Source organism: Erinaceus europaeus, chromosome 21 (assembly GCF_950295315.1).
Source record: "Erinaceus europaeus chromosome 21, mEriEur2.1, whole genome shotgun sequence".
Lineage (NCBI taxonomy): Eukaryota > Metazoa > Chordata > Mammalia > Eulipotyphla > Erinaceidae > Erinaceus > Erinaceus europaeus.
The window spans coordinates 18,979,336-19,006,648 of NC_080182.1; the positions used below are offsets into that span (position 1 = coordinate 18,979,336).

At 37.5% G+C, this 27,313-nt stretch overlaps 1 protein-coding gene across 19 annotated transcripts in view; it reads left to right on the plus strand.

Moving 5' to 3' along the window:
• The window catches only part of RBMS3 (RNA binding motif single stranded interacting protein 3), a 1,638,617-nt gene that overhangs the window by 1,308,095 nt on the left and 303,209 nt on the right, over nucleotides 1–27,313 (plus strand). For all 19 annotated transcript variants that reach the window (XM_060180467.1, XM_060180472.1, XM_060180474.1 and 16 more), the window contains one exon: nucleotides 24,486–24,643. In XM_060180467.1, the coding sequence (XP_060036450.1) occupies nucleotides 24,486–24,643 (158 nt within the window). The remainder of the gene's footprint in view (nucleotides 1–24,485; nucleotides 24,644–27,313) is intronic.

The window sequence follows — 27,313 nt, forward strand, 5'->3', positions numbered from 1 at the left end:
GGTTACAGGGATTGCAGTTTCTGAGACCTCAGACTTGTAAACTAGTGATTTAATAGGCTGATCTCACTCCACTGTTGCATAAGAATCATTTTTTAATGGCTACACAATTCCCTATGATGTAGAAGTACAGTAAATCAAACTTTCCTATTCTGTAGGGTGTTTAGTTGTTTCTGGTTTTGCTTTGAAGTCTTCATATATTAGAAGGTAAAAAAATTACCTAAGTGATCTGATTTTATTTGTTTCTTTGTCCTAGGTATTCTGGTAAAATATAGTTTTGCCAAAGCTTGATTAATAAAGTCTGTGTCAATATATTCTAATTGTTTTTTTTACTCCCAGTAAGTCAGATTGTGGTTGGTATAGTAAGACAAAAAGCTATAAGGGACTTCTTTCTTTTTTAAAAAATTAATTTATTTTCCCTATTGTTGCCCTTGTTGTTTTTCATTGTTGTTGTAGTTATTATTGTTGTTGTTATTGATGCTATCATTGTTAGATAGGACAGAGAGAAATGGAGAGAGGAGGGGAAGACAGAGAGGGAGAGAGAAAGATAGACACCTGCAGACCTGCTTCACTGCTTGTGAAGTGACTCCCATGCAGGTGGAGAGCCTGGGGATCGAACTGGGATCCTTAAGCTGGTCCTTGTGCTTTGCACCATGTGACTTAACCCAATGCACTACCACCCAACTCCCTGTAATGGACTGATTTCTATATTGAGTATATGCCATATATTTAATACTTGCTTCTTATTTCATTAGTAGCATTTTTATTTCAATGGATCTGTGGACTTTTGAACTAGTATAAGTTAAATTATTGGTAGTAGGGTAGTTCTCTGGCATATTTTAGGAGCTTGGGCTCTGGAATCACCTGTTTTATTTTGAATCATGCCTCTGAGAGGTATTCTACCTGCCTAAAAGTTAGGTTCTTTATGTATTTTAATTCCATTTTCTCACCCAGAAAATACTGATGATGCCAATATTCACTTTGATGACCAAATACAAACTTCTGTTGTAATCAGGTTCAGTACTTAACATATTGGAGAGCCTGATTAAAAAGACATTAGAGGTCTGATGGTAGCACACATCATAGAGCATACATGCTACAGTGTGTAAGGACTCAGGTTCGAGCCTCCATCTCCCACCTGCAAGGAAAAAGCTTCATGAGTGGTGAACTGTACTGAAGGTATCTCTTTCTCCCTTTTACCTCTCCATTTCTATATGTCTCTACCTGAAAAAAAAAGAATATCTAAAATAAAATATTTTTTTAAGTAGACATCATTGTTATTGCTACTTCTTGCTTGTCATTCACTCTCTCCTTTTGACATATTGATTTTGTTACTTTGTTTTTAATGTCCTTTCTCTTCACTGATAGTTCTGAATTGCTTCATTGCTATAAATTGTATTGTGTATGCATCTATTTCTGTAATGATTATATTCTTTCTTCTCTCCTATCCTAAGTATTGCTCTGGTATCAATTACTAGCATTAAAGTAAATTTATGAGAAAATTACAAGTTCCATGTTAATATCTATACATTTGTATCTGTTAAATTCAAACTACTAAATGCTTTATGAAAATATTTTAACATTTCCTTTAAAACATGGTTTTTCAGTGAATATAGAAATGAGGATATTGACCCTTTAGGGCTGCAGAGAAATGTGGGTATTAAGGTCTTACAGTACATGTCTGCACTCATCTCTTGAGCATTAAACATGGAATTCAGCAATTCCAAAGGCAGACTTCAAAATGAAGGAGAAGCACAAAACTAATTTAGTTGCCTGGCAAGTTGATATTAATCTGTTTAGATCTTTTCATTATTCCCTGTGACTTTTCTGAATCCCTTGCTTCATATTTTGCTACACTCATTCTGTATTTTTCAGGGATAAGAATCATGAATAAAAATTAAGAAGTCGTGCTTCTTGAAAGGACTCGTTGTCATTATTTGTCAAATTTTCACAGGAAGTGGAAGTCATAGAAGGAAAGTCATAATGACAGCTCTTATTACATAATTTTGTATGCAGTGGCACTTGCTGCCTTGTCTTTAGAGATTGAAAGATCTTTTCAGTGTTTTAAATTTCTTCCCTTTCAGTTTACAAAATAGCATTGAATGTAAATAAGAAAAATAGTACAAGGATGTCTAAATTAGATGTCTGTACTAAATCTGTCCTCAGAAACACATACAGATTTCAAATACAAAAATTTGAGCTTTCTCCATGCATATGCATGCCTTCAACTCTGTTTGCACATGTGATCACAGATCTATATCTACTTTTAATATAGCATTGAAATTCCCTTCCAAGACACATTCTGAGACAAGAGTTTGAATGTGTTTAATTTATTTGGGAAGTCATTCTTGAAAAATAGAAGTAAAGGAGTGGAGGAAATGAGGTAAGGATGGGAAAAAATCCAAAAAGGATGTTCCAATAAACTTGTTTTGACTGTGAACACTTGGGGTTCATATTTACTAGGGAACTTCTCAGGAACCATGCCAAATGTACCTCAGAAGAGGCTAGGATACTCATTGTCTTTTTTCCTACATCAGTGGTTAGTTCAGCCTTAGATTATAACTCTTACATACACTGGGTTGCACCTGTGCACAGATGGCCAGCTTTCTGCAGCTTAGGAAAATCAAAACAGAGAGAGGCTTGCAGTGCATGCTTGATATGGGCCTGGCAGTCGCATCTGTGACTGCCTGTAGTGTGGTGTGATCTGATGGAGACATGTCCTCGAACAAGGAGCATCAAATATCCTCTGAAATCTTGTTTGAATGCTGTTCATTATATGCCTGTCTAAAAACATTTCAGTAATGTGCCTTAGATATATTTCTTTTTCTTTTTTCTTCCTCTTGTAACTGGTCGGATTTCACCTCTCTGTGAAAAGGATGACTTTTTCACACACACACACACACACACAGAGAGAGAGAGAGAGAGAGGAAAAGACACCACAATGCTGAAATTTCCCCTTCTTCTTCTTCTAGCGTTTGCCCTTCTTCCGTAGCCAGTTAACAGCGTAGCAGGACCAACAGCTTGAAAGCTGTCAGGAGCTGCTTGTTGCTGGCTTTGAAAGTGACTAGGATCCATGTGGATTCAGTGGGCTAGGAAGGATCATCAGTTTCCCCAATGAATGGGTACTCACGGGATGCACCACGAGAAGGTCGATCCAATGCACCCAAATTTCCCCTAAAGCAGTGGAGTTCTAGGCTTCAACTTGGGTAGTATATGTCACAAACCATTTTGTTGGCCCTTGGCTGTCTTTCGAAGACAATATATGCACGTGAGCTTATTTTTAATTGTGGCATTTCCCCCTTGGGTGGAATCATCTGAGTCGGTTTTTGTCTTCATTTTGTTGTATAAAACTAAAGGTATGCGAAACAACCTCTCATAAAACCATGAATGGTTTGCTATTTTCTAGAACAGCACTGTTCAAACACTTATGTATATGTGAATTGCCTGACCACCACTAGAAGGTAGATTTGCTTTACTAGACCTGAGGTAGGGTTTGAGGTCCTCCATTTCTAAGGAATTGTCATCCGTTGCTGATTCACAAACCCTGCTTTGTGTTGAAGGGTCTAAAATTAAGTAATCTGAAGAGAAGCTGTACATTGTGAAAATAATCCTTGTAAAAGTGAAAATTTTCCAGAAAAAGAGATATTGAGTGCAGAGCCAGGAAAGTGTAACTTCCAGCTATGACTTGATTTGTGAACTTCGGCAAGTTTTTCTGTCCTTTGAGAAAATCTTGGAAGTGTTTTTCATTCAGATGCTTTGGTTCTGATGTAGTATTTTGGGTCCAGTGTGTGTAATATATACTTTTTTTTCAAAGAGAGTCTGGCTTTTATCAGTTTAGCTGTCTCCCTGTGTTTGGCCAACCGAAACTACAAAACTAGATCCAGCATATTACAGGGATCTGGAGCAAACACGTCCTTCTGCCATCATTACCCTTAAGAGGTGAAACTAGAGGAGCCAGATTATAAACTTTAAAAACTTAAGTATCCTGTGAATATATTGAATTAAGTGTATCCGAAGAGTGTTCTAGACTTCAAATTTGGTCTTTGATATATTGTACTTCACAACAAAAGTAGTAATAGGGTGGGTAGATGATGCAAATATCAGCACTATGAAATCTTCCTTGAAACTTCCTATCTTCAATTCCTCATATGCCAGCCACTAGAGTATATAGAGAATTTTCCTTAAAGAAACAATATTAAAGAAGCAACAGATTTTAAGCTTGTATTTCTCTATTAGTCCCTCAGTTGCTGTATCCATGATCACTTCCCCCGCTCTACAGCAATAGCTTCTCTGCTCCATTTCTTGGGTCTCTATTCTCATACAGATTTATATTCTAAATAAACCAGATGCCGACATCTCTCACTTTTACTTCAGCACTTTTTCAGTGCATGCACGGACATAACCTGGTTCCCAGCAGGTAATATTCACATAGCCAACAGTGCCGTAGGTGATCTGGCACCCGTCCAACTTTTTGATGTCATTTCAGGTCACTACTTTCTAGCCCCTGCTTCCCAGTCACATTAGACTGTTATCTTTACCTTCTTCTAGGGAAAAAAATGGCCTGTCTGTTGACAGATACCCATTTTCAATTCTTTGAACTTTGTAATCTTTCCTTTTCCAGTTAACCTGAGATCTGCCAACCCTTACCCTTATAAATGTTATTCTATTTAGTCACTATGGATTATAATCTCATACTTATTAAAAGTTTACAAGGGTATGGAGATGGAAAGAAAAAAAACAATAATAAAAGGAAGAAATGATTTCTGCCCACAGTGATCTATGTATCTTTTTTTTATTACTGTTTAAAACAAATACAGTTTTCACAAAAGAGATCATTAAATATCATTACCAATATGCAGATGCATTTTCATTTAGTGAATTCTTTAATGTAAGCTTCTGAAGTTGAGTAGTTAGATATTCTGTTTGGTTTTACTTTAACTCTCATTTACTTGAGAGAATACTAGAGATAGCCAATGAATGTGAGCAGCAATTTAAGACAAGAACACATAACTATTAATAACTATCAAGTATCAATTTAATTCTCACAGTAGCCCTCATAGATTTTTAAACAACAGAACATTAAATTACATAAATTTCTTTTTTATTTCTCTTTTTTAATTTTTATTATATTTATTTAGTGAATAGAGACAGCCAGAAATCAAGAGGGAAGGGGATGATAGAGAGAGAGAGAGAGAGAGAGAGAGAGAGAGAGAGACCTGCAGTCCTGCTTCATCACTCATAAAGCTTTCCCTCTGCAGGTGGGGGCCAGAGGCTTGAACCCGGGTCCTTGAGCATTGTAATACATGCACTTAACCAGATGCACCACCACCCAGTTCTGAATTATATAAATTTCATACTTGTATGATTATAACTCAATATATGTCGGTAGTTACATCTACCGCTATCATCCTCTTAAATGATAATAAGACAAAGATTTGAGATGTTAAACTTACTAGTTCAGAATTTGTGTGTGTGTGTGTGTTGTGTGTGTGTGTGTGTGTGTGTGTGTGTGTGTGTGTGTGTGTGTGACTCAAAATAAGTGCTTCTAGATTTTAAACCAGACAGACTATGCAAATCTCTGGTAGATTTTCACTGTGGCACTAGTATATTCACACTAGTGTGGGTGTGGGAATAATGTTTAAGAATTCATGAGTTGTTAACTATGAGAATTCATATATGTGTGGCTTTCTATTTTTTGATAGCCTTGTGATTTGCTTTAACAAAGTAGAAAAAGCATATTTGAGAACATCCAGCTGAATAGTTGTTGACATTGTCCCCTGTGTCTGTACTGCTGTCTATAATCACACAGTGCCTGCCAAGGAGACCTACTGTCATTGTCTGGGGTTAATGAGAAAATAACTAGGCCAGTGTAATAAGTAAATGATACTTTTAAGCCAAAGGGAAGCTGTTAGCTTGGCAAATTTAGCTCAGATGAAAGTTTCCTCATAATTCTAATAGGGAGAAGTGGTGGAAAAATCAGAGTGTCTCATGACAAAAAGAATATAGACCATGGATTTCAAAAAGTATTTGGTATTGTAGCAGGCAGCAGTAGCAGATTCATATTGCAAACAGCAATTTAGATTTAGCTCAACAACATCTGATCCATGATATTAATGTTTTAATTAAATTGTGTTGGTTGTGCAACTTTGCTTTTATGTAATTTTAAAATGTATTGGTTAAACAGTTGTGTTTGACTGTAAGTAGACACACTTAGGCCTCATTAATTAAACACTTGTACATATTTAAGTTCTATTTAACAAAATCATCAAATTAATACTGGGAGTCTATTTTACCTATGTAACACACACATAGCATATAGTAATTTATTATAATTAAATGGTTTATACCAAGGTATCTCAACTGTAATATTAGCCTATGAGTCTGATAGATGTCCTCCTAATATAAACTATATATATATATATATACTACTAGGGCAATGTTTTTAAATTTTGTAACCTTAATTACAGCCTAGGATACTGTACTAATTACTACATTTGAATAAGTGAAAGATTAATGATTATGAAATGGGACAATATTTCAACTTAATAGACACTTGGAAATTTCTGGAAATATTCTTATTTTGTTTGTCTTTAGGGCTATCGGTGGGGTTTAGAGCTGGCACAGAAAATACACTGTTTCTGGGGGCCAATTTTTCCCCATTTTATTTTACTTTTATTTGATATGACAGAGAAATTCAGAGGGGAGAGGGAGATAGAAAGAGAGAAAGGTACCTGCAGACATTCACCACTTGTGAAGCATCCCTTCTACAGGTGGGGAGTGAGGGCTCAAACCTGGGTCCTTGCATATAGTACTATTGTCTTAACTAGTGCACCACTACCAGACTACAAAAAACTTATTTTTGGTACAACTGCAGTTGGGGTGGGACGGGGAGGGTAGATATAACTGGCATTGTACAACATATAGTAAAGTTGTGTACAACAATTTATCTTTCTGTGACAAAATTATGTATGCTAATATAGTATCAAGTGATACTAATATATGTAATATGACATGACAAGTTGAAATATTTTGATTTATCCCCATGTTTAAAGAAAGTTTATATGGCTCTTTTTTTAATTTTTTTAATTTAAGAAAGGATTAATTAACAAAACCATAGGGTAGGAGGGGTACAACTCCACACAATTCCCACCACCCAATCTCCATATCCCACCCTCTCCCCTGATAGCTTTCCCATTCTTTATCCCTCTGGGAGCATGGACCCAGGGTCATTGAGGGTTGCAGAAGGTAGAAGGTCTGGCTTCTGTAATTGCTTCCCCGCTGAACATGGGCGTTGACTGGCTGGTCCATACTCCCAGTCTGCCTCTCTCTTTCCCTAGTACGGTGTGTCTCTGGGGAAGCTGAGCTCCAGGACACATTGGTGGGGTCTTCAATCCAGGGAAGCCTGGCCAGCATCCTGATGGCATCTGGAACCTGGTGATTGAAAAGAGAGTTAACATACAAAGCCAACCAAATTGTTGAGCAATCATGGACCCAAAGCTTGGAATAGTGGAGAGGAAGTGTTAGGGAGGTACTCACTGCAAACTCTAGTGTACTTCTGCTTTCAGGTATATATTTTGCAGTAGTTTACGGATACGTGTGAACATAAGCTCTCTCTCACAGAAACTGGTCTATATCTAGGTTTTGGGACTTTGTTAGAAAGTGAACCACCTGAGATGAAATTAGAGTGTACTGTAAAAGGAAAGGTCTCACCCGAGTAATGAAGCTGAAGGGTTGTCATTCCACACGTGTAGTCTCTGGACACAGTCTGAGGTGAAGCATGTTGAGGTGGCAATCGTTGCGTTGGTTAGGTTGTGATTGGCGGATGCAATATTATTTGGTATGGATTGGAAGAGGCATACGGGAAAGTGGGCCCTATCCAAGGGTTCCAGGACTGGGGGAAGTAGAGGCTCTATAGTGAAGATGTGAGGTTCCTGCTGTCTTAGGGTTCAAAAAGACAATCGATAGTTAATGTTATCATCACATTATTTGGTAATTGGGTTAACTTTGAAAAGTCCTTTTGTTATGGTTTGCTGTACAGTACCCAGTATCTTGTATATAGCTGTGCTATTGGATGCTTCTAATCTACTTAGTCTAGGCTTTTGAGAGAGTCCGCATATCAAATACACAGTATATGGCTCTTTTTAATGCGCTTTTGTAAGTGTATTACTGGAATCTAGTACAAATCTCCATTTTTGTTCTCCTTTCAATCACCTGAAGAGAATAATACTAGCATCTTTAGGGAGACTCAAAGCTAGCAATGTTGAAATGAAGTAGATAGCATCATGGAGAAGTATCTCAGTCGGTTGAACACATTATTTGTGTGTGAGAGACACAGGGCTTAATCCCTGGCACCACATAGACAGAACAAGTGGTGAAGCAGGTCTGCAGGTGTCTTTCTCTCCCCTTCTTTGTTTCCCCTCCTGTCTCGATTTCTCTCTGTCCTATCCAACAACAAATATCAATGAAAACAATAACAATAAGGGCAATAACAAGGCAACAAAATGGAAAAAAATGACCTTCCGGAGCAGTGGATTTGTTGTGTGGGCATGGAGCCCCAGGAATAACCCTAGAGGCAAAAACAAACAAACAAACAAACAGAATAAAGTATCAAATGAATCGATTCATATTGTCCCAAGTGATGTTGAACATGGTCATTGTGTTGCAACAGGAAAAACAAGACATTGAATTCCATGTTGTTTGTTCTTTTTATAAGGAGTCAAGTTTGAATGTAAGACAAGGAGCATGCATTGTCTTATGTTTCATTTGTAAGGCAAAGCCTTATGATGAATACCTTTTCTAGTTTTTACCAAAATTATCTGTTTAATTTATGTAATCTTAATTATTTCTATAAAACTTTAAACTTCCAAAGAATTTATAAAAATAGTATGCCTTTTACCTGGATTTTTGCACGTATTAAACATCTCCCTCTCTCAAATTTACCTTAATAAGCATGCTATAATCTTTGCTATTCTAAAATATTTACAATGTAGTTACACATGTGAACACTCAATGTCCATACAATGTTGTATTTCCTACTAACAAGGACTTTCTCTTACATTAACAAGAAAGCATTCAGAATCATGCTTAGTCAACTCTCACTCATGTCCTTTATGATAAACATTTTTCATTGGGGAGGTCCAGGATTTGATTTAGGCACAACTACTACATTTACTTCCTGTATCTCTTCAGTGACCTTTTATTTGCTTGTCTTTCCTTAATTGGATATTTTTGAAGGCTATGGGCCAGTTATTATGTAGAAAGCCCTCTTAGGTAGCACTAAGTAATGTTTTAAATGAACAGATGTATGTTTTGCATTGATGGAAGGGGTCACACAGTGCTCTCTTATCAGGGCGTGTGCCCTCCATTCACTACATTCTGGTAGACTTTCCTTTGTTTTAACTTTTATTACCACCAGGATTATTATTGGGGTTCAGTGTCTGCAGGATGAATCCACTGCTCCCAGTGGCCATCCCCACCCTTCCTTTATTTTAACAGGACACAGAGAAATTGGGGGTAGAGAAGGAGAGAGAAAGAAATGCCTATAAATTCGCTTTACTATTCATGAAGCTTCCTCTCCCCACACCTCCACCCCCTGCAGGTGAGGGTCAGGGGTTTTTCCCCAGCATTCTTGAACATGGTAATGTTGCATTCAACTGAGTGTATCACTAGTTGGTTCCTCATTCTGGAAGACTTTGATCATCTAACATATTGTCTAATAGATATACTCTTTCTCGATCAAAATAACACACATTTGGGGAGGGTTCCTTGAGATTCAATGGAGAATTCTTTCAGACTATGTACATTTCCTACTAATTATTAAACTCTCACTCACTTTTTTTTAAAATTTCTTTTTGGGGAATTAATGGTTTTACATTCACCAGTAAATACAATAGTTTCTACATGCATAACATTTGCCAGTTTTCAATATAACAATACAGCCCCCACTAGGTCCTCTTAAGGACCTGTATTCTACCCCCCACCCACCCCAGAGTCTTTTACTTTGGTGCAATATGCCAATTCCAATTCTCACTCACTTATTTTGACAATTCATTCCTACCATTGTGTTTGTCAAGTGGTGATTTTGTAATTCCAGCATGCCTTCTATATTGCTGTGTTGCATTCTACTTCAAGAAACCCACTCCACTTTTGTTCAGTTACTCAGTTACTCACTTACAGAAAGTCTCATATATTCTTATTTTAATTTTTATTTGATGGGCTAAAATCATTACTCATATTTTGTATATTTATGACAACTGTTTTAAATGGTGTTCTAAGGAGATAAAGATAAATGAGGGGGATAAACCAGCTATTCTTTTCTTCTTTGCTCAGTGTAGCACATTAGGTAAATTTGCAGTCCTATTCAGGTTATTAGGATAATCCTACAGAAGCCTTGCTTGTCTGGAAGGGTTGGTGCCAGTTCTGCATCAGTGATTCATTGAAGTGGAGTTGGAGAAGTGCAAGTCACTCTCTCCTTGGAAGTTGGGAGCATTTTACTGTTCTTAACTGTGCTGAGAATGCCAATGATTTAAAGCTGGGGGGGGGGGGAGACTCTTAATGAGTTTCAGCATTTTAATGTACTGCAGGCTCCCAATTGTATGAATTTAAGAAGCTTAGCAATTCAGCATCTTCTGAATAATATCATTTATTTTATACTCTAAATACTCCCAAGGAAGTCTGAATAACATTTCAGCTTTTTTTGGTGTAATAGCGTTGGTGGACTAATTGACTTCAGTAGTAAAATTGCTACACACACACACACACACACACACACACACACACACACACACTTTGATTAATGAGCCCAGTTAATAAATCATTAATCTTTTTAGTTCATAAAGGATAGTAAGAGTGTTCTGTTGCCCCTACTTCCCTGATATATGTCTAGATTCACTTTCTGATACAGTGGTCACAATTTCAGAATTTCATCAATTTACTATGCTGCCCTCATATAATTTCATACAATATATGTAGTAAGCCTGCTCTTACAAGGAATTTAGCAGGGACTGGAGAGATATCTCAGAGGGTAGACTGTGTGTTTTCATATGTTCTTATACAGGTTCTGCATGGTAGTGCAATAGTACTGGGGTGGGGGCGGAGATCTGGGAGATCTGGATGAAAAGGGCAGGCCAGAAGAGGAACAGTTGTGGCACAGCGAGTTAAGCACAGGTGGTGCAAAGCACAAGGACCAGCAGAAGGATCCCGGTTCCAGCCCTGGCTCCCCACCTGCAGGGGAGTCACTTCACAAGTGGTGAAGCAGGTCTGCTAGTGTCTGTCTTTCTCTCCCCCTCTCTGTCTTCCCATTCCTCTTTCCATTTCTCTCTTCCAACAAAAATGACAGCAATGATAGCTACAACAATACAACAGCAAGAGCAACAAAAGGGAATAAATAAATAAAATAAATATTTTTTTAAAAAAGAGGAACAGTTGTGCGTCTGTGGTTCTGGCTCTGTAAAAAAGTAAAAAACAAAAATAAAAAAAGTTTTAAATATAAATAACTGTCCTTTTATGAAGATGGTTATCATTACCTTAGAAGCTATCCTTTTAACTATCACATTTATTTCCAAAATGTAATGATTATAGAAAAAATATGAACTTACTGATACCAGACAGACACTCTCCAAAATCTTATTTATATTTTCACAGTAATTCTCTTGGGTTGTGAATATTAATTACTATTTCCATTTTTTGGTTTGGGAAAATTGTTGGAAAGCATCACTCACTAATTAATGTCATGGAAATTGTCAGTGATAGAGACACATCACCATTTATTTATAGATTATTACTATCCAACATTCACCAAAGAATTATAAATATTATTGTTTTGTTGAAATGGTAATGTATAAACCTAAGTCAAAAGGTCAAACTGAAATCAGTGGTTGTCTGAAGACAACATGTTCAGGATGGTATTATATTTCAATAATATATATATTTACATTATCACCATATAACTAAGACCTCATCCAGAAAAAAATTAGATTGTCTAATTACCTTACTGAGGAAAATGGAGTTTCAGTTTATGGACTCTAAGAGCATAGGTGGCAAATGCCTATATTTTGGGTGGCACTAACATGGAAGATAATGAGAAAGAGCTTTTTAGTCTTGAAATATTTGTTTAGCCACTAGGCTACAGTGTAGAGCAGGCAAAGATCAAGACCCAGCATGTCTGTGTCTTCAGGATTTAGTTCAGTGACTAACATCTACTGGAAGATTAAATATTTAATAAGTGAGTACATGAAAGGTCACTAGGAATGATGAAAAATAAGTGAATGAGTCATTTAGTGAAATGCCTTGAGTCTAAATACTGAAATCAATGAATGGCTTTGACTGCTCATATTGTAACTCTAATGGTCTCCAGTTGTCAAGATGTGCTAATCTATAGGATTATAGGACTTCTATATATAGGACAGTGCCAAAAACTAAATTGTATGAATTCCTTTTTCTTTGACTTAGCCTGTCTAGTTGAAACCGTTTAAGTTATTGTTAAGTCACATTAAAAATATCTTTCTCACTGTCGAACTTGAAGAAAATCACAACTACTGTATATGCCAAATAAAATTTCATAATTATTTTTTTACATTTAAAATTTTTAAAATTATTTTTATTTATTTATTACATAGAGACAGCCAAAAATCAAGAAGGAAGGGGGCAGATAGAGAGGGAGAGAGACACTTGCAACACTGCTTCACCCCATGCACAGCTTTCCCCCTGCAGGTGGGGGACGGGGGCTTGAACCCGGGTCCTTGTACATTGTAGCATATACACTTAACCAAATGTGCCAGCACTCAGATCCAAAATCTGATAATTATGTATAAGTTACTCTTTTTTTTTAGGTCTTTATTTTATTTTATTTTATTTTTTTCTCCAGGGTTATTGCTGGGGCTCAGTGCCTGCACTAGGATCCACTGCTCCTGGAGGCCTTTTTTTCCCATTTGTTGTTGTTATTATTATTGTTGTTGTTGGATAGGACAGAGAGAAAGGGAGAGAAGAGGGGAGACAGAGGGGTGGGGAGAAAGACAGATACCTGCAGACCTGCTTCACTACTTTTGAAGCACCCCCCCTGCAGGTGGGAAGCCAGGGGCTCAAACCGAGATCCTTATTCTAGTCCTTATGCTTTGTACCACATGCACTTATCCCAGTGTGCTACCAGCAACCCATATAGGTATATATTTAACATAATAGAGAAAACTAGAGAATCATTGAAGCATCCTGGATACTGAGGCTCAAACTTGGGATCTCTCCAAATGTAAACATTACATTCTATCCACAAAGCAGAGGCTACTTTCTGAAAAGTGATTTCTGACAGTGATTTTTTTAAACTTTAACACTTTTTAAAAGGACATTTTAATTTTTATTTATTTTTAAATCCTATATTTAAATTTTTATTTTTATTTTTTTTTTTGATAGGGAAGGATGAGGTAGAGTGGGAGTGAGAAAGAGAAACACCGGCAGCACTGCTTCACCACTAGTGAAGCTTCCCTCATACATGTGGGGAGCAGGGACTTGAACCTGAGTCCTTGTAAACAGTACCATGTATACTTAACAGGGTATACTACCACCTCCCAGTCCCCACATTTGAATACTTTCAACCCACTGATTCACTTCCTGTTTGCTGTTTCTCTTTCACAGGTACCAGTACAATATAAGATATAGGAAGGCATGAGGGGCCAGACAGTGGTATACCTGGTTAAGCACACTATGTGTACTGACAACTAAGAACTGGGGCTAGTTGGAGTCCCCACTCCCCACCTGGAGGGTGGCTCCCCTTCACAAGTGGTGAAGCAGGTCTGCATGTGTCTTTCTCTCCCTCTCTATCTGAATTTCTTACTTTCATTCTGGAGAATGAAAGAGGGAAAAAGAAAAACAAAAAGGGACAAAATGGCAGCCTGAAGCAGTGGATTGGTAGTGTCAGCACTCAGCCCCAGCAACTGGAAGCAAATGAAATAAAAATAAGTTAATATATATATATATATATATATATATATATATATGAATTAGAAATTAGTGCGGAGATTTCTTCTGTCCATCTTAGTACACACACACACACACACACACACACACACACACACCACCTAATGTTAGGATCAGAGGGCTCCAAATGTTTTGCAGCCTGTTCAGGTTCTTTTTTGGAATGATAGGATTGAATAAATCTCGGATATGGTATCCTCCTTTAGACAGGCAGGATTTATATCAGAACTGATATATTTTTTTAAGTACTGCTTCTGATATAACTGCTTTTTCATCCTCTATAGTATGTGAAATGTGTGTGATTTTACAAAGCCCGTTTTCTGTGAAATTGACATTGGACAGTCTCGAATAAATATAGATCCAAGCAGAACAACAACTTTGACATGCAAATCTGTGACTTCTCTACTTTTTCTGTATTTCACATACTGTTTTTAAAATTCTTCTACCAGTGCGCAGAAGAATTTAGTCAGGTGTGTTTTGCTTTTTGACTAAGACGTGGTCGTTGCTATTGTTACATCCTTGCAACTGATATTTAACTTCGGGTCTTTTTTTCTTAGCTCATTTCCTTAGTGTTTTCTAGTAATTTCCTTTCTTAGTCAGAAAGGAAAATTGTGGTGTTAAGCAGGTAACACACTGAACACCTGTAAGAGTTTGTCTAATGGTAACTTACCTTGATTTCTTGGAAAAAATGCAAATTAGTTCTTAAAAATATTACATTTATTTTGAATCTCAGACCTCTGATTGAAATACATCGGTTTTTGAATTCTAGTTAGACTTCTTAGTAGCTGTAACTTTGGACAATTCGTATGTTTTTATAATCTCAGATATCTCCTATGGAGAATTAGGGGCAAGGGTAGATAGCATAATGGTTATGCAAAGAGATTCTCCTGTCTGAGGTTCCAAAGTCTCAGGTTCAACTCACCCTCCCCCCCCCCCCCCCCCCCCGTACCACCACAAGCCAGAACTGAGCAGTGCTCTGGGAATTAAAAAAAAAAAAAAAGGAGAGAAAATTAGGAAATTAACTGTACTACTTTAAGGATTGTTTAAAGGAATGAAACCATAACAAATTTAAGTAACTAAAAATAATAGTATTTAGCTTATGGTAAACTTATAATACATTTTAGGTAATATTGTATCATAAAGTAGAAATAACATGAATCCTATCTAAAAGTAAATGAGTTATATCGTATGAAAATAATGGTAAACCTATGTAGTAAGGACTAGTTTTGTATAAGTATACCCCAGACATTATTTGGGATATGGTTACACTGGAAAAAAATTATGTCTACGAGACATATAAATATAACAAGTTGTTCTATATTTTATTAGATTTTTCTAATCTCATAAGACATAGTGTTTTCCACGTGAGCTCTGTTGCATAATTCCAAGAGTCACCATGTATGCTCTAATCTGGGATGGTCACTTCTATAGTGGGTAGGAATGCTTTCTTTCAAGTACAAATTTATGCCTCTAACATCTTTTCCATGTCCATGAGTATCTGAGTGGTTATATGATCTGTGAGCGTGAGCCTGTTCAAGTCCAAGCAGTGATGTAATAGGCACAATTTCCCAAACTAGTATGTTCTGTACTGTGTGGCAGTGGCAAAACTACCAGGTTACCATGATTTTATGATTATATTTCACTTACAGAATTCCAGTAATTTAAGGGAGGAATATGACCATTACCAGCAAATGAGGGAATAATGTTCTAACTCAGAGCTTGGACAAGACTGATAAAACAGATCTTCCTAGAGCGTCCCTTCTAAGAGCTGATGTAGATAATAAGAAAATGTGGTGTGGTTTCTTTACAATATTGAGTAGTTCTCTATAGTTTTGTTTCCTGTCCTCATTTTTGACTGTCAGGATCCTGTGTATAAAACCATCTATACTTGTGATATAGTAATATATTACAATAAAACTATAGAGAGATCTCAATATTGTAAAATGTTAATTTAGCATTTTCTCACAGGAGAAACCACCACACCAGGGCCGATAACTGGTGACACTGAGCTCATCAGTGCACATGGAGAGAGAAGTCCAGAAAAGCCAGGAATCCAATTTGGCCACCTGTTCCAGGAGCACAGGTAATTCAGCTTTAGTCATAAAGGCCAGAGAGGCTCATGTAGTCATTCACTATTCATCTCCACTCAAGACTGATCAGTTGATTCAGAAATAAAAGCTTAACCCCATTCTTAAGGAAAAGCACAATTTCACCAGCGGATGTCTGTTCAGTTTGCTTTTCCAAATTCAACTCACTGATTGAAAATGAGGACCCAAACTCCACCTCCCAATGCTCTATTTACATCAAATCTGAAATAATTGTTCCTATTAAAACAGAGAAGAAGTCCAGTAGGGAAATTGTTTCTATCGATTCATATTTTAGATAAAGTGTGCTTATGGGTGCCTTGAGATGAGGAACTATGACATCTTCTAACTCAGTCACTATGTGGAACTAGAATTTCATGCCAAAGGCTATAAAGTCACAGGTTCTATCCAGTATACCACCATTTGCCAGAGTCATGTGCTCTGGTAAACAAAAGAGAGCAAAAAAAATCCACAACTACTTCTTGCCAGTACTTCTTTTGTTTCTTTTTATTATTATTATTACTAATTATTTAATGTTAATTAAAAAATTTGTATTGGGGGTTGGGTGTTAGCGCAGCAGTTTAAGCGCACATGGCACAAAGCGCAAGTACCAGCGTAAGGATCCCAGTTCAAGCCTCTGGCTCCCCACCTCCATGGGGTTCCCTTCACAGGCAGTGAAGCAAGTCCGCAGGTTTCTATCTTTCTCTCCTCTCTCGATTTCTCATTGTCATATCCAACAACAACAACAGCAATGACAACAATAATAATAATAACAATAACAAATGTAACCACAAGGGCAACAAAATGGGAATAATGGCCTCTAGGAGCAATGGATTCATAGTGCAGGCACCAAGCCCCAGCAATAACCCTGGAGACAAAATCAATCAATCAATCAATCAATAAATAAATTTATAATCTAATAAGGGTATAATTCCATACCATTTCCATTACCACTACCAGACTTCTGTGTCCAATCCCCTCCATTAGAAACTATAGTATTCCTCCCAAATTCTCAGATATGGTTTGCATATATCTCCTGTTTTTTTCTATGGACCTGTCTTCACTTACTTTCTTTTTTTTTTTTTTAATTTTTTATTTATTATTTTTTTTTTAATTTTTTTATTTAAGAAAGGATTAGTGAACAAAAGCATAAGATAGGAGGGGTACAACTCCACACAATTCCCACCACCCAATCCCCATAACCCACCCTCTCCCATGATAGCCTTCCCATTCTCTAGCCCTCTGGGAGCATGGACCCAGGGTCGTTGAGGGTTGCAGAAGGTAGAGGGTCTGGCTTCTGTAATTGCTTCCCCGCTGAACATGGGCGTTGACTGGTCGGTCCATACTCCCAGTCTGCCTCTCTCTTTCCCTAGTAAGGTGTGTCTCTGGGGAAGCTGAGCTCCAGGACACATTGGTGGGGTCTTCAATCCAGGGAAGCCTAGCCAGCATCCTGGTGGCATCTGGAACCTGGTGATTGAAAAGAGAGTTAACATACAAAGCCAAACAATTTGTTGAGCAATCATGGATCCCAAGTTTGGAATAGTGGAGAGGAAGTGTTAGGGAGGTACTCACTGCAAACTCTAGTGTAATCCTGCTTTCAGGTATATATTTTGCAGTAGTTTATGGATACGTGTGCACATACGCTCTCTCTCACAGAAACTGGTGTATGTCTAGGTTATGGGACTTTGTTAGAAAGTGAACTACCTGAGATGAAATTAGAGTGTACTATAAAAGGAAAGGTCTCACCCGAGTAATGAAGCTGAAGGGTTGTCATTCCACACGTGAAGTCTCTGGATACACTCTGAGGTGAAGCATGTTGAGATGGCAATCGTTGCTTTGGTTAGGTTGTGATCGGCGGATGCAATATTATTTGGTATGGATTGGGAGATGCATACGGGAAAGTGAGCCCTATCCAAGGGTGCCAGGACTGGGGGAAGTAGGGGCTCTATAGTGAAGATGTGAGGTTCCTGCTGTCTTAGGGTTCAAAAAGACAATCAATAGTTAATATTATCATCACATTATTTGTTAATTGGGTTAACTTTGAAAAGTCCCTTTGTTATGGTTTGCTGTACAGTACCCAGTATCTTGTATATAGCTGTGCTATTGGAAGCTTCTAATCTACTTGGTCTAGGCTTTTGAGAGAGTCCGCATATCAAATACGTAGCCTATCTATTAAAAAGATTCAGTTTGTCTTTTGAGAACCTTTGAGACATACAATTGATTTCCCCCTCTCATATTAATTAACTACTGATTTATATGTCTACATTTTGCTAGGAGTGTACATAAACACCATTCCCATCACCAAAGGACCGTGACCCATCCCTCCCGCCCACTCCCACCCCCCACTGGCCCAGGAAGCTACATGTCTACCCCTCACCACTGGGTTTTTACTTTGGTGCCCTACTTACAATTTGATCAGGTCCTGCTTTTAGTTTCCCTTTCAGATCTTCTAAGTCAGCTTCTGTTGATGAGTGGGATCATCCCATACTCATCTTTAACTTTCACTTACTTTCTAAGTCACCCCTACACCGAATACTACTTCTGAGTGTTCTTAAGTTTCTTTTTGATTTTTAAATTGGTTCCTTGGATTTATGCTTCAGAAGCATGTATCTTAGGAAACTGTGATGTTGAGATTAGAGCCTGGTCTACAATAAAAAGAAAAAAAAAAAAGGAAAAGGTGATGTTTCTTACCTTTCACTCTTGCTCTCTATCTAGAAGATATCATGGTTTTGTAGCTCCAGAAGACAGGAGTCCTGATGTAAAGATCATAACTGAAGGACTGGGCTGTGATGCACCTGTTTGCATGCATGTTACCATACTTAGGGACCTGGGTTCAAGTCTTCAGACCCCACCTACAGGGGGAATCCTCATGAGCGGTAAAGTAGTTTTAGGTATTGACATATTTTTCTATGCAAAAAAGATGCATTGTGACTTTTTTTGACAACTCAATAAGATATTTAAAAATAATAACCCTTTAAAAAAGATCATAACTGAGTAAATGTCTAATTTTTCATGGATATATGTATTGGAAAAAAAGAATATATTTTATTAGCTAGGGTTTTCTAGAGAAACACAACCAATATGTGTTTTACATGGTAGTAAAATATGGCACAAACTTCCATGCACACACACACGCACACGCACACACGCACACACACATGCACACACACACACACACACACACACATGTAGAAAGAGAGTTTGGGGTGCTTGGTGTTGGTGCAGCACCACCAAGCATGGCTTGAAGCACAAGGACTTGCGTAACAATCCCAGTTTCCCAGTTAGAGTCCCCTGGCTCCTTACCTGCAGTGGGGTCACTTAACAAATGGTGAAGCAGGTATGCAGGTGTCTATGTTTCTCTCCCCCTCTCTGCTGTCTTCCTTTCCTCTCTCAGTTTCTCTCTGTCCTATCCAACAACAAGGGCAACAGCAAAAAAAAAAAAAAAAAAAAAAAAAGGAAAAAGATTTGTAGTGCAGACACTGAGCCCCTAGCAATAACCCTGGGGGAGAAATAAATTTAAGAAAGAAAGAAAGAAAGAAAGAAAGAAAGAAAGAAAGAAAGAAAGAAAGAAAGAAAGAAAGAAAGAAGAAGGAAGTTTGTGGAATACCCTCATGTGATTATGGAGGCCGACAAGTGCCAACTCGATCACACAGGACATCCTGAAGATGTTATGGAATAATTCCAGTGTAAAGGTTTCAATAAAACTCAGACCTTGTCTCCTTGTTTTGTTTGTTCTCTCCTGGCTTCCAGTTGATGTGATGAGGACTGCCCATCACGGAGAGAACAGTCTGCACGATTCAATCAATGGGCTCAACTCTTAATTTCCTTCAGAGAGCATCCTCACAGATGGATCCAGAATACTATTTTCCCGTATAGATGATACTGAAACTTGTAGAGTCACAGTAACAAGTTTCATCCAGGTATCATTTATAGGTGCTATAACAGTTAGAGCCATGCACCAAACATGCTGAGAATCTTACTACTAGGGTTAAAACACTAGAAAGGTACAAAGGCAGTGAGTGGTAAGATACTTCCAAAGACTCTGGTATCTTCAGGGTGCCTTACCAAAGATTTTTTATTCTCTAATTCTACTTTCAAGGTGAGAGAAAAATCTCTAACTTAATTATTATCATTGAGTTTTAAATTGCTGCAGCACTTAAAATTAACTGTTCAATTGTTTTCCAATTCATTTTTCTTTCTACAGGTGAGATCCACTGAATAACAGTTACAAGTGGTCTCTAGAGTTGGAAAATTATAGCAAAAAGTGCACTAGAAAAAGTAAAATAATCACAGATGGTATCATTTAGTCACTTGTTAGTCTTGGGATCTTGGCAACTCTCTTAAGATATCAGAACCAGTTTTTTTTTTTTTTCATTTGCTGAGTGGGGTGTTTGAAGCCTGGGCCCTATCCCTTGGGTTTATTACAAAGAACTCCATGAAATAAAGTGACTTGAGTCACCTTGTGTAATGTAAAACTTTGCTTTCTGTAAGGTAGTAATATTCAATTTATGTGTGCATCCCTCCCAATGTATCTTTTTAAAAATTTATTTATTTATTTATTTTCCCTTTTGTTGCCCTTGTTGTCTTTTTACTGTTGTTGTTGTTATTATAGTTGTTGCTATTGATGTCGTCACTGTTGGACAGGACAGAGAGAAATGGAGAGAGGAGGGGAAGACAGAGAGGGGGAGAGAAAGATAGATAGATACCTGCAGACCTGCTTCACTGCCTGTGAAGCGACTCCCTACAGGTGAAGAGCCAGAAGCTCGAACCTGGAACCTGGATCCTTCTGCTGGTCCTTGCGCTATGCGCCCCATGCCCTTAACCCACTGCACTACTGCCCGACTCCCTCAGTGTATCTTTTTATTGAGAGATACCAGAGCATCACATTTGTTTTATGCCCTATGGGGCATCTAAGTCAGGGCCTCATGCATGTAAGGTATGTGTTCTTTTACTGAGCCACCTCCCACAGGTCTTATTATGACAAAAAATTAGACAGATTTACTTTATCCCCTGAAGCAATGTCTAGAAGTCCAATGCGCTAACCATTGTGCAACGCCACGGAGTCAGGTTCCCTGAAGCAATGTAACTCGAAGTTCAGTTCACCATTTTCTTCATGTGTGCAATGTAATAAGCATAGAAGTGGAGAGTAAGCACTTAAACCCTTTTTATAGATTTCACTGTAATACATTTCATCTGAATGTAATTTTGATCTGTCAGATATAATAAAAAATTTGCAATGTACATTTTGTATGCATTTCATTTTGCTATCAATATTATTCTGTGATGACTTGGAAATAAATATACACCTTCAGCCAAGTATCTGAGAGATATTCTTCTAAAGTTTCTAATGACAATAAGTACTTCATAAATGTTTAGATGTAGTTTCTTCAAGAATGGGTGTTCATGAGATTTGGTTTTGTAATCTTGTTCTATGCTCTATTTTAGCAGCAGTTATAATGCCTATCCAAGTATTTTTTATTTAGAAATGGGCAGTGATTTTCCCACTAACTTGTAGTCATTTGCTTAGCTACTTTGTAATTATTTATGTGTATATTTGCTCATTTGCAGACAGACTGACAGATAATGACAGAGATATGAGAGAGAGAATAAGAGAGAGAGAGAGAGAGAAAAAGAGAGAGAGAGAGAGAGAGAGAGAGAGAGAGACTATAGCTCTGAAGCTTCCCCTAAAGCTACTGCTATAGTACTGTATGTGCCCTTGTGGTATACCAGGGGTTCAGCTGAATCAGGTTTCAGCATGTACAACAAAGAGGCACCTTCCCAAGTGAGCTATTTCACCACTGATGAAGTGTTTTAAAATTTGTTAAAATTCATGGAAATGTAAGAATATATGTGTGTGTGTGTGTGTGTATAATATAAATATATATATGTAAATATAGTTTTTACAGCCAGTAGGGTTATTGCTGGGGGCTTGGTGCCTGCACAATGAATCTACTGTTTATTTGATAGTATAGAAAGAAATTATCGGGGAGAGGGAGATAGTGAAGACGAACAAGAGACTTTTGGCAGTAATGCTTCACTGCTCATGAAACTTCCCTCCTGCATGTGTGGACCAAAGGCTTTAACTTGGGTTCTTAGGCATAGTAATATGTCTACTCAAGGGGTACACTACATCCTGGACGCCCTACCATTTTAAGTTATTATTTTATTTTAATTTTATTAATTACTATTATTATTTGCCTCCAGGGTTATTGCTGGGGGTGCCTGCACTATGAATCCACAGCTCCTGGACGCCACTTTTTCCCCTTTTGTTGCCCTTGCTATTTATCATTTTTGTTGTTGTCATTGTTGGATAGGACAGAGAGAAATCGAGAGAGGACAGTAAGACAGCGGGGGTGGGGGGGTTGGGGGGGGAAGATAGACACCTGCAGATCTGCTTCTCTGCTTGTGAAGCGACCACCCCTGCAGGTGGGGAGCTGGGGGCTGGAACCGGGATCCTTACTCAGGTCCTGTGCTTTGCACCCTGTGTGCTTAATCTGCTGCGCTATTTAAGTTATTATTATTATTTTCTAAATATTTATTTATTCTTTTTTGTTGCCCTTGTTTTATTGTTGTAATTATTATTGTTGTTACTGTTGACATTGTTGTTGTTGGATAGGACAAAGAGAAATGGAGAGAGGAGGGGAAGACAGAGGGTGGAGAGAAAGATAGACACCTGCAGACCTGATTCACTGCTTATGAAGCCACTCCCCCTGCAGGTGGGGAGCCTAGGGCTCAAACAGGGATGCTTAAGCCAGTCCTTGTGCTTTGTGCCATAAGTGCTTAACCCGCTGCGCTACCACCCGACTCCCTTAAGTCACTTTTTATTGCTGTTGTCACTTGAGAACTTTTTATGAACAAGTTAAAAAATGAAAAACACTCTGAGGTTTTCTGCTAAATAATCTTGAAAGTTCTCATTCATTCACATAAGGCTGATATGTAAATAGATAAAATTTAATGCAAATATATGTGACTATATTATTTCAAAGTTCATTCTATGAAAAAGTGAAATTATATAGTGAAGTCAGCATATATATTGAAAGTGACATTGCATTTCAAAGGACAGAATTACTTAATAAATAACATTGCTCAATGCTATATACTCTGTGAATACAAATTAGGAAGTGACACTGTCTGATGCTATCTTATCTTTGTGAATACAGATTAAGGAGCTGGCCTTGTTTGAATTTAGATTCTGAAAATAGCTTACAGGGCAGTCCCTTACAGTACTAAGCTCTGCATGTTTGTTATATACCATTTTGAGAAGATTCAATGTATCTCATAACTGGGGAATTTGGAAATGGATTAGAGTTAGAATAAATAGATGAAAATTTGCATTGAGAAAAATAAAAGATCTATACATTCCCCTGGGGTAGTGGGCTTGGTTGCTAATGGTTATAACCCCAATCAATGAAAAGAGGGTGCAGGGTGTTGGGCAAAATCCTACTCACTACGGACTACCATATGCCTCAGTTTCTGCTCTGAGAAGCTCTTTGTTGACAGACAAGCATCCAGCTATAAAACATGTATCTCATGAAACTCAAGTAGATCTAGGCATATAGGATGCAGAAATTACATCTCTGGAAAGTTGTGCATCTCTTAATCTTGTTTCCAATTCCAGTTCTTCTTGGGGAATGAAGGGAAAGATTCCAGATGGTGCTTCTGAGTTTCTCATACCTCGCTTATTTATGAATCTCCTTTGTACCTAAGACAATCACAAGGGTCAAAGTCTTCTGCAAGCAGTAGCTAGCTGTGTTTACTAGCACTAATTCATTTCCTATTTTTACAATAATGCAAAGTGATCATGGTTTATGGTTTTGGTAGCAACATAAATTCAACAGGGTGTTGATTTAAAGAAAACTTTTAAGTAAATAAAATAATAGTACATAGTGGGTAAAATAATTCTAACATGATATGCAAAAAGATGAGAAACTTAAAGTTGTAGTACACTTAGAGAACTGGAAGTTTGGTGGCAAAAGCAAATTCTAACCATGTTATCACTAATTATTGGGTAGTCTTTGGACAAAATGATGTTTTTCATTCTTCCACTTCCTCATTATCCAATAGGTTTAATGATAATTTCTAAGTTACTTTTCAGAGTGATGATGTTAATATTAAGTTATGGGCAATGAGTGAAATACTGTAAAAATTAAAGGTTGTAAATATATAGACATCACTTATCTGAAGCATTATTTTTCTTTACTCATTGCTTTTACCTCTTTATTAGTCTTTTATAAGGAAGGGCAGAGGTTTCACTGATGGCATTGCTTTTATAAGAAGTATTCTGCTTAAGAAGGGAATTTGGTGATAATCAGTGCTCTTAGTGAAAGGACACGCTAGCATGTATTCAAAATTGAAATGTGGATTTCAGTTTTATGAAAAAAAATTATCTATTTTTGCTGTTTAACATTTATAACCTACTACATTTCTTTCTTTCCTTAGCAACAAGAACAAGACCCAACAAACCTATACATCTCAAATCTCCCCATTTCTATGGATGAGCAGGAGCTTGAGAATATGCTGAAACCTTTTGGACATGTCATTTCCACAAGAATACTAAGAGATGCTAATGGAGTCAGCAGAGGAGTTGGCTTTGCCAGGTAAAACACTTGCTCCATACTCTTTCTTTCCTGCTTGTCCACTTTTAATGCCATGCATTTCCAGAACTAAAATCCATGCAATAGAACATTAAAAAAAAAAAAAGGAGCTTAACAAACTGACACTCTGGATCTTTGATTGTAGTAAAATAATTCAAATGTAATTATAAATACATTGTGCTTTCTAAAATATGGGCATAAAATGTTTGTATCTCTCTCAGTTCAAAATGATATGTATATCCAATTCCCATTCAACTCTGTACTGTAGATCAACAAAATCAGCTCCTACCAAGGATAATAAATGCCCTGTACTTACTACAAAGCTAAAGAGCCCATGTGGTGAACAAAATATCCAAATATTTTCATGTTGATTTCCAAAGAATAAGTTGGTAGAATTTCTTAGGTGAATAAAGGTAAGATTTAGAGAATCAGAAATTGTTGGGAAACCCTAAACGACCCAGAAATATAGTAGGAGGTCAAAGGGGTATTTGCATTTAAGAGAGTCTAGCTGTGTGTTTTTGATGCTTTAGAGGAACAGGAAAAAAATGAATTTGTACTTTTTTCATTGTTAGAAAAGGAAGAGTAGTTTTCATTTTAACTTCAAGGGAATGTTTACAAAAGGGGAACTCAGCCAGGAATGGAGTTAAAATGGTTGTACCTGCTGTGCTTTCATGAAAAACAAAGCTAAAGAAACCACAGAGAAAGAGAAACTGTTCAATGACAAAGAAGAAAAGTATAAGCAATGTCTCCATGTCTTGGTGTGTTTATATAGCTTCAGCTGACTTAACACAGATGAATGTAAAGATTCTGGTGTCATCTGGGAATCAGCCCCTTGTAGGCAGGTGTCTTCATGTAAAATGAATCCTTCCATCAGTAGAAAACCATCCTAAGCCAATTTCAGTGAACCCATCTTGAAAAGATAACAGACTAATGTAAATGTTAGATCATCTCTAACTTGACTTCCTAGGGGTCATGAACCATGACTGAAGAGCTTTTTTTTTTTCTTTCTTTCTTTCTTTCTTTCTTTCTTTCTTTCTTTCTTTCTTTCTTTCTTTCTTTCTTTCCCGATAATGCTCTAAATGTGATAGACTGTTAGACATGCAAGGTACATGCTTGATGATTTGAAAAGTACAATGAAGAAAATCTTCTTGACTTGAATGTATGCATGAGACATTCCAGTTTATAGAACATTGTTAACTGTTGATTTTCATGGTAAAGGCATAGCTAATCACACCACCTGGGTCTCTGTTGTCATTGTTGGATAGCATACAGGCTGCTCTCAGAAGTTGGACCAGTGTGGAAGCTCACTGAAATGATTGTCATGCTTCACTTTACACTGCATGCACTTTGTTTTGGCTCTCCTCCCACCTCCTGACCCATTCTAAAAAATATCAACAACTCTGTAACAAATTAGTTTCTCTTTTATTTATACTCCTGCTGAGAGATGAATATATTTCAGATTCTCATCATTTTCTATGATCTTATGGACATTAAACAAAGGGTTTTGTTTATTTATTTATTTATTTATTTATTTATTTTGATACAGACTATATTAGCTTGCTAGGGGTTGACCAAAGTATACAACATTCTGGCAGCTTTAAATAGCAGAAGTTTATTTTAGAGTTGAAGATCATTAGTAGCTTCAGTTTCTTCTTGAAGGCTCTCTGTTGGCCTTGCGTTTTTGTGTTGTCTGTCTCCAAATCTATTCCCTTTATAAGGAAATCAGATTATTCAAGGGTCCACCCACATGACATTATTTTAATTTAATTACTTCCTGCCAAAAGGTTCTGTCTCCAAACACAGTCACATTCAGAAGTATCAGGGGTTTTGATTTCAATATATGAATAGTGTGTGTGGAGGGGGCGGCACAAACACAAAGTATATTTTATGCTTTTGTGAAAGGCAGAACCCTATAAAGTTGTTCCTGAGACAATTTATTTAGATATGTGTGTATAGTTTGTTAAAATAAAAGTGATCTAGTTTAGAACACTCTGAAAGGAAGTGGGAAGTCTCTAAAGACCCCACAAGTGCAGGGTCCCAATTGTTTCTATTTTTATTAGTTCCCTCCCTTCCATTGCCTGCCATTTGCCAATTTTTAAAAATATTTATTTATTTATTCCCTTTTGTTGCCCTTGTTGTTTTATTGTTATAGTTATTATTGTTGTTGTTGTTGTTGGATAGGACAGAAAGAAATGGAGAGAGGAGGGGGAAGACAGAGAGAGGGAGAGAGCAGACCTACTTCACCGCTTGTGAAGCGACTCCCCTGCAGGTGGGGAGCCGGGGCTTGAACCGGGATTCTTATGCCAGTCCTTGCACTTTGCGCCACCTGCGCTTAACCTGCTGCGCTACAGCCCGACTCCCGCCAATTTTTTTTTTTAATTGAGCAGTTAATGGTTTACAGTACAGTTGTTGTCACATGGCTACAATTTCACATCTTGCCATGGTAGATGTCTGATTTGCCAGTTCTTATCTGTGTAGGCTAACTTGGTTTCTTGTGGTTTGCTGGTGCAGTAAGTAAAGGTAGATAGACACTTTGGTGGGTCACAGTTCTTTGATGTTAAGGCATAAACTCCCAGATGACCAATCATAGCTTCCCATTGATCTTACCACAGTCAGGGTCTGTCAACTTAAATACATGCCTCCATGGCTACACCCCTCCCCTCTACTAAAACT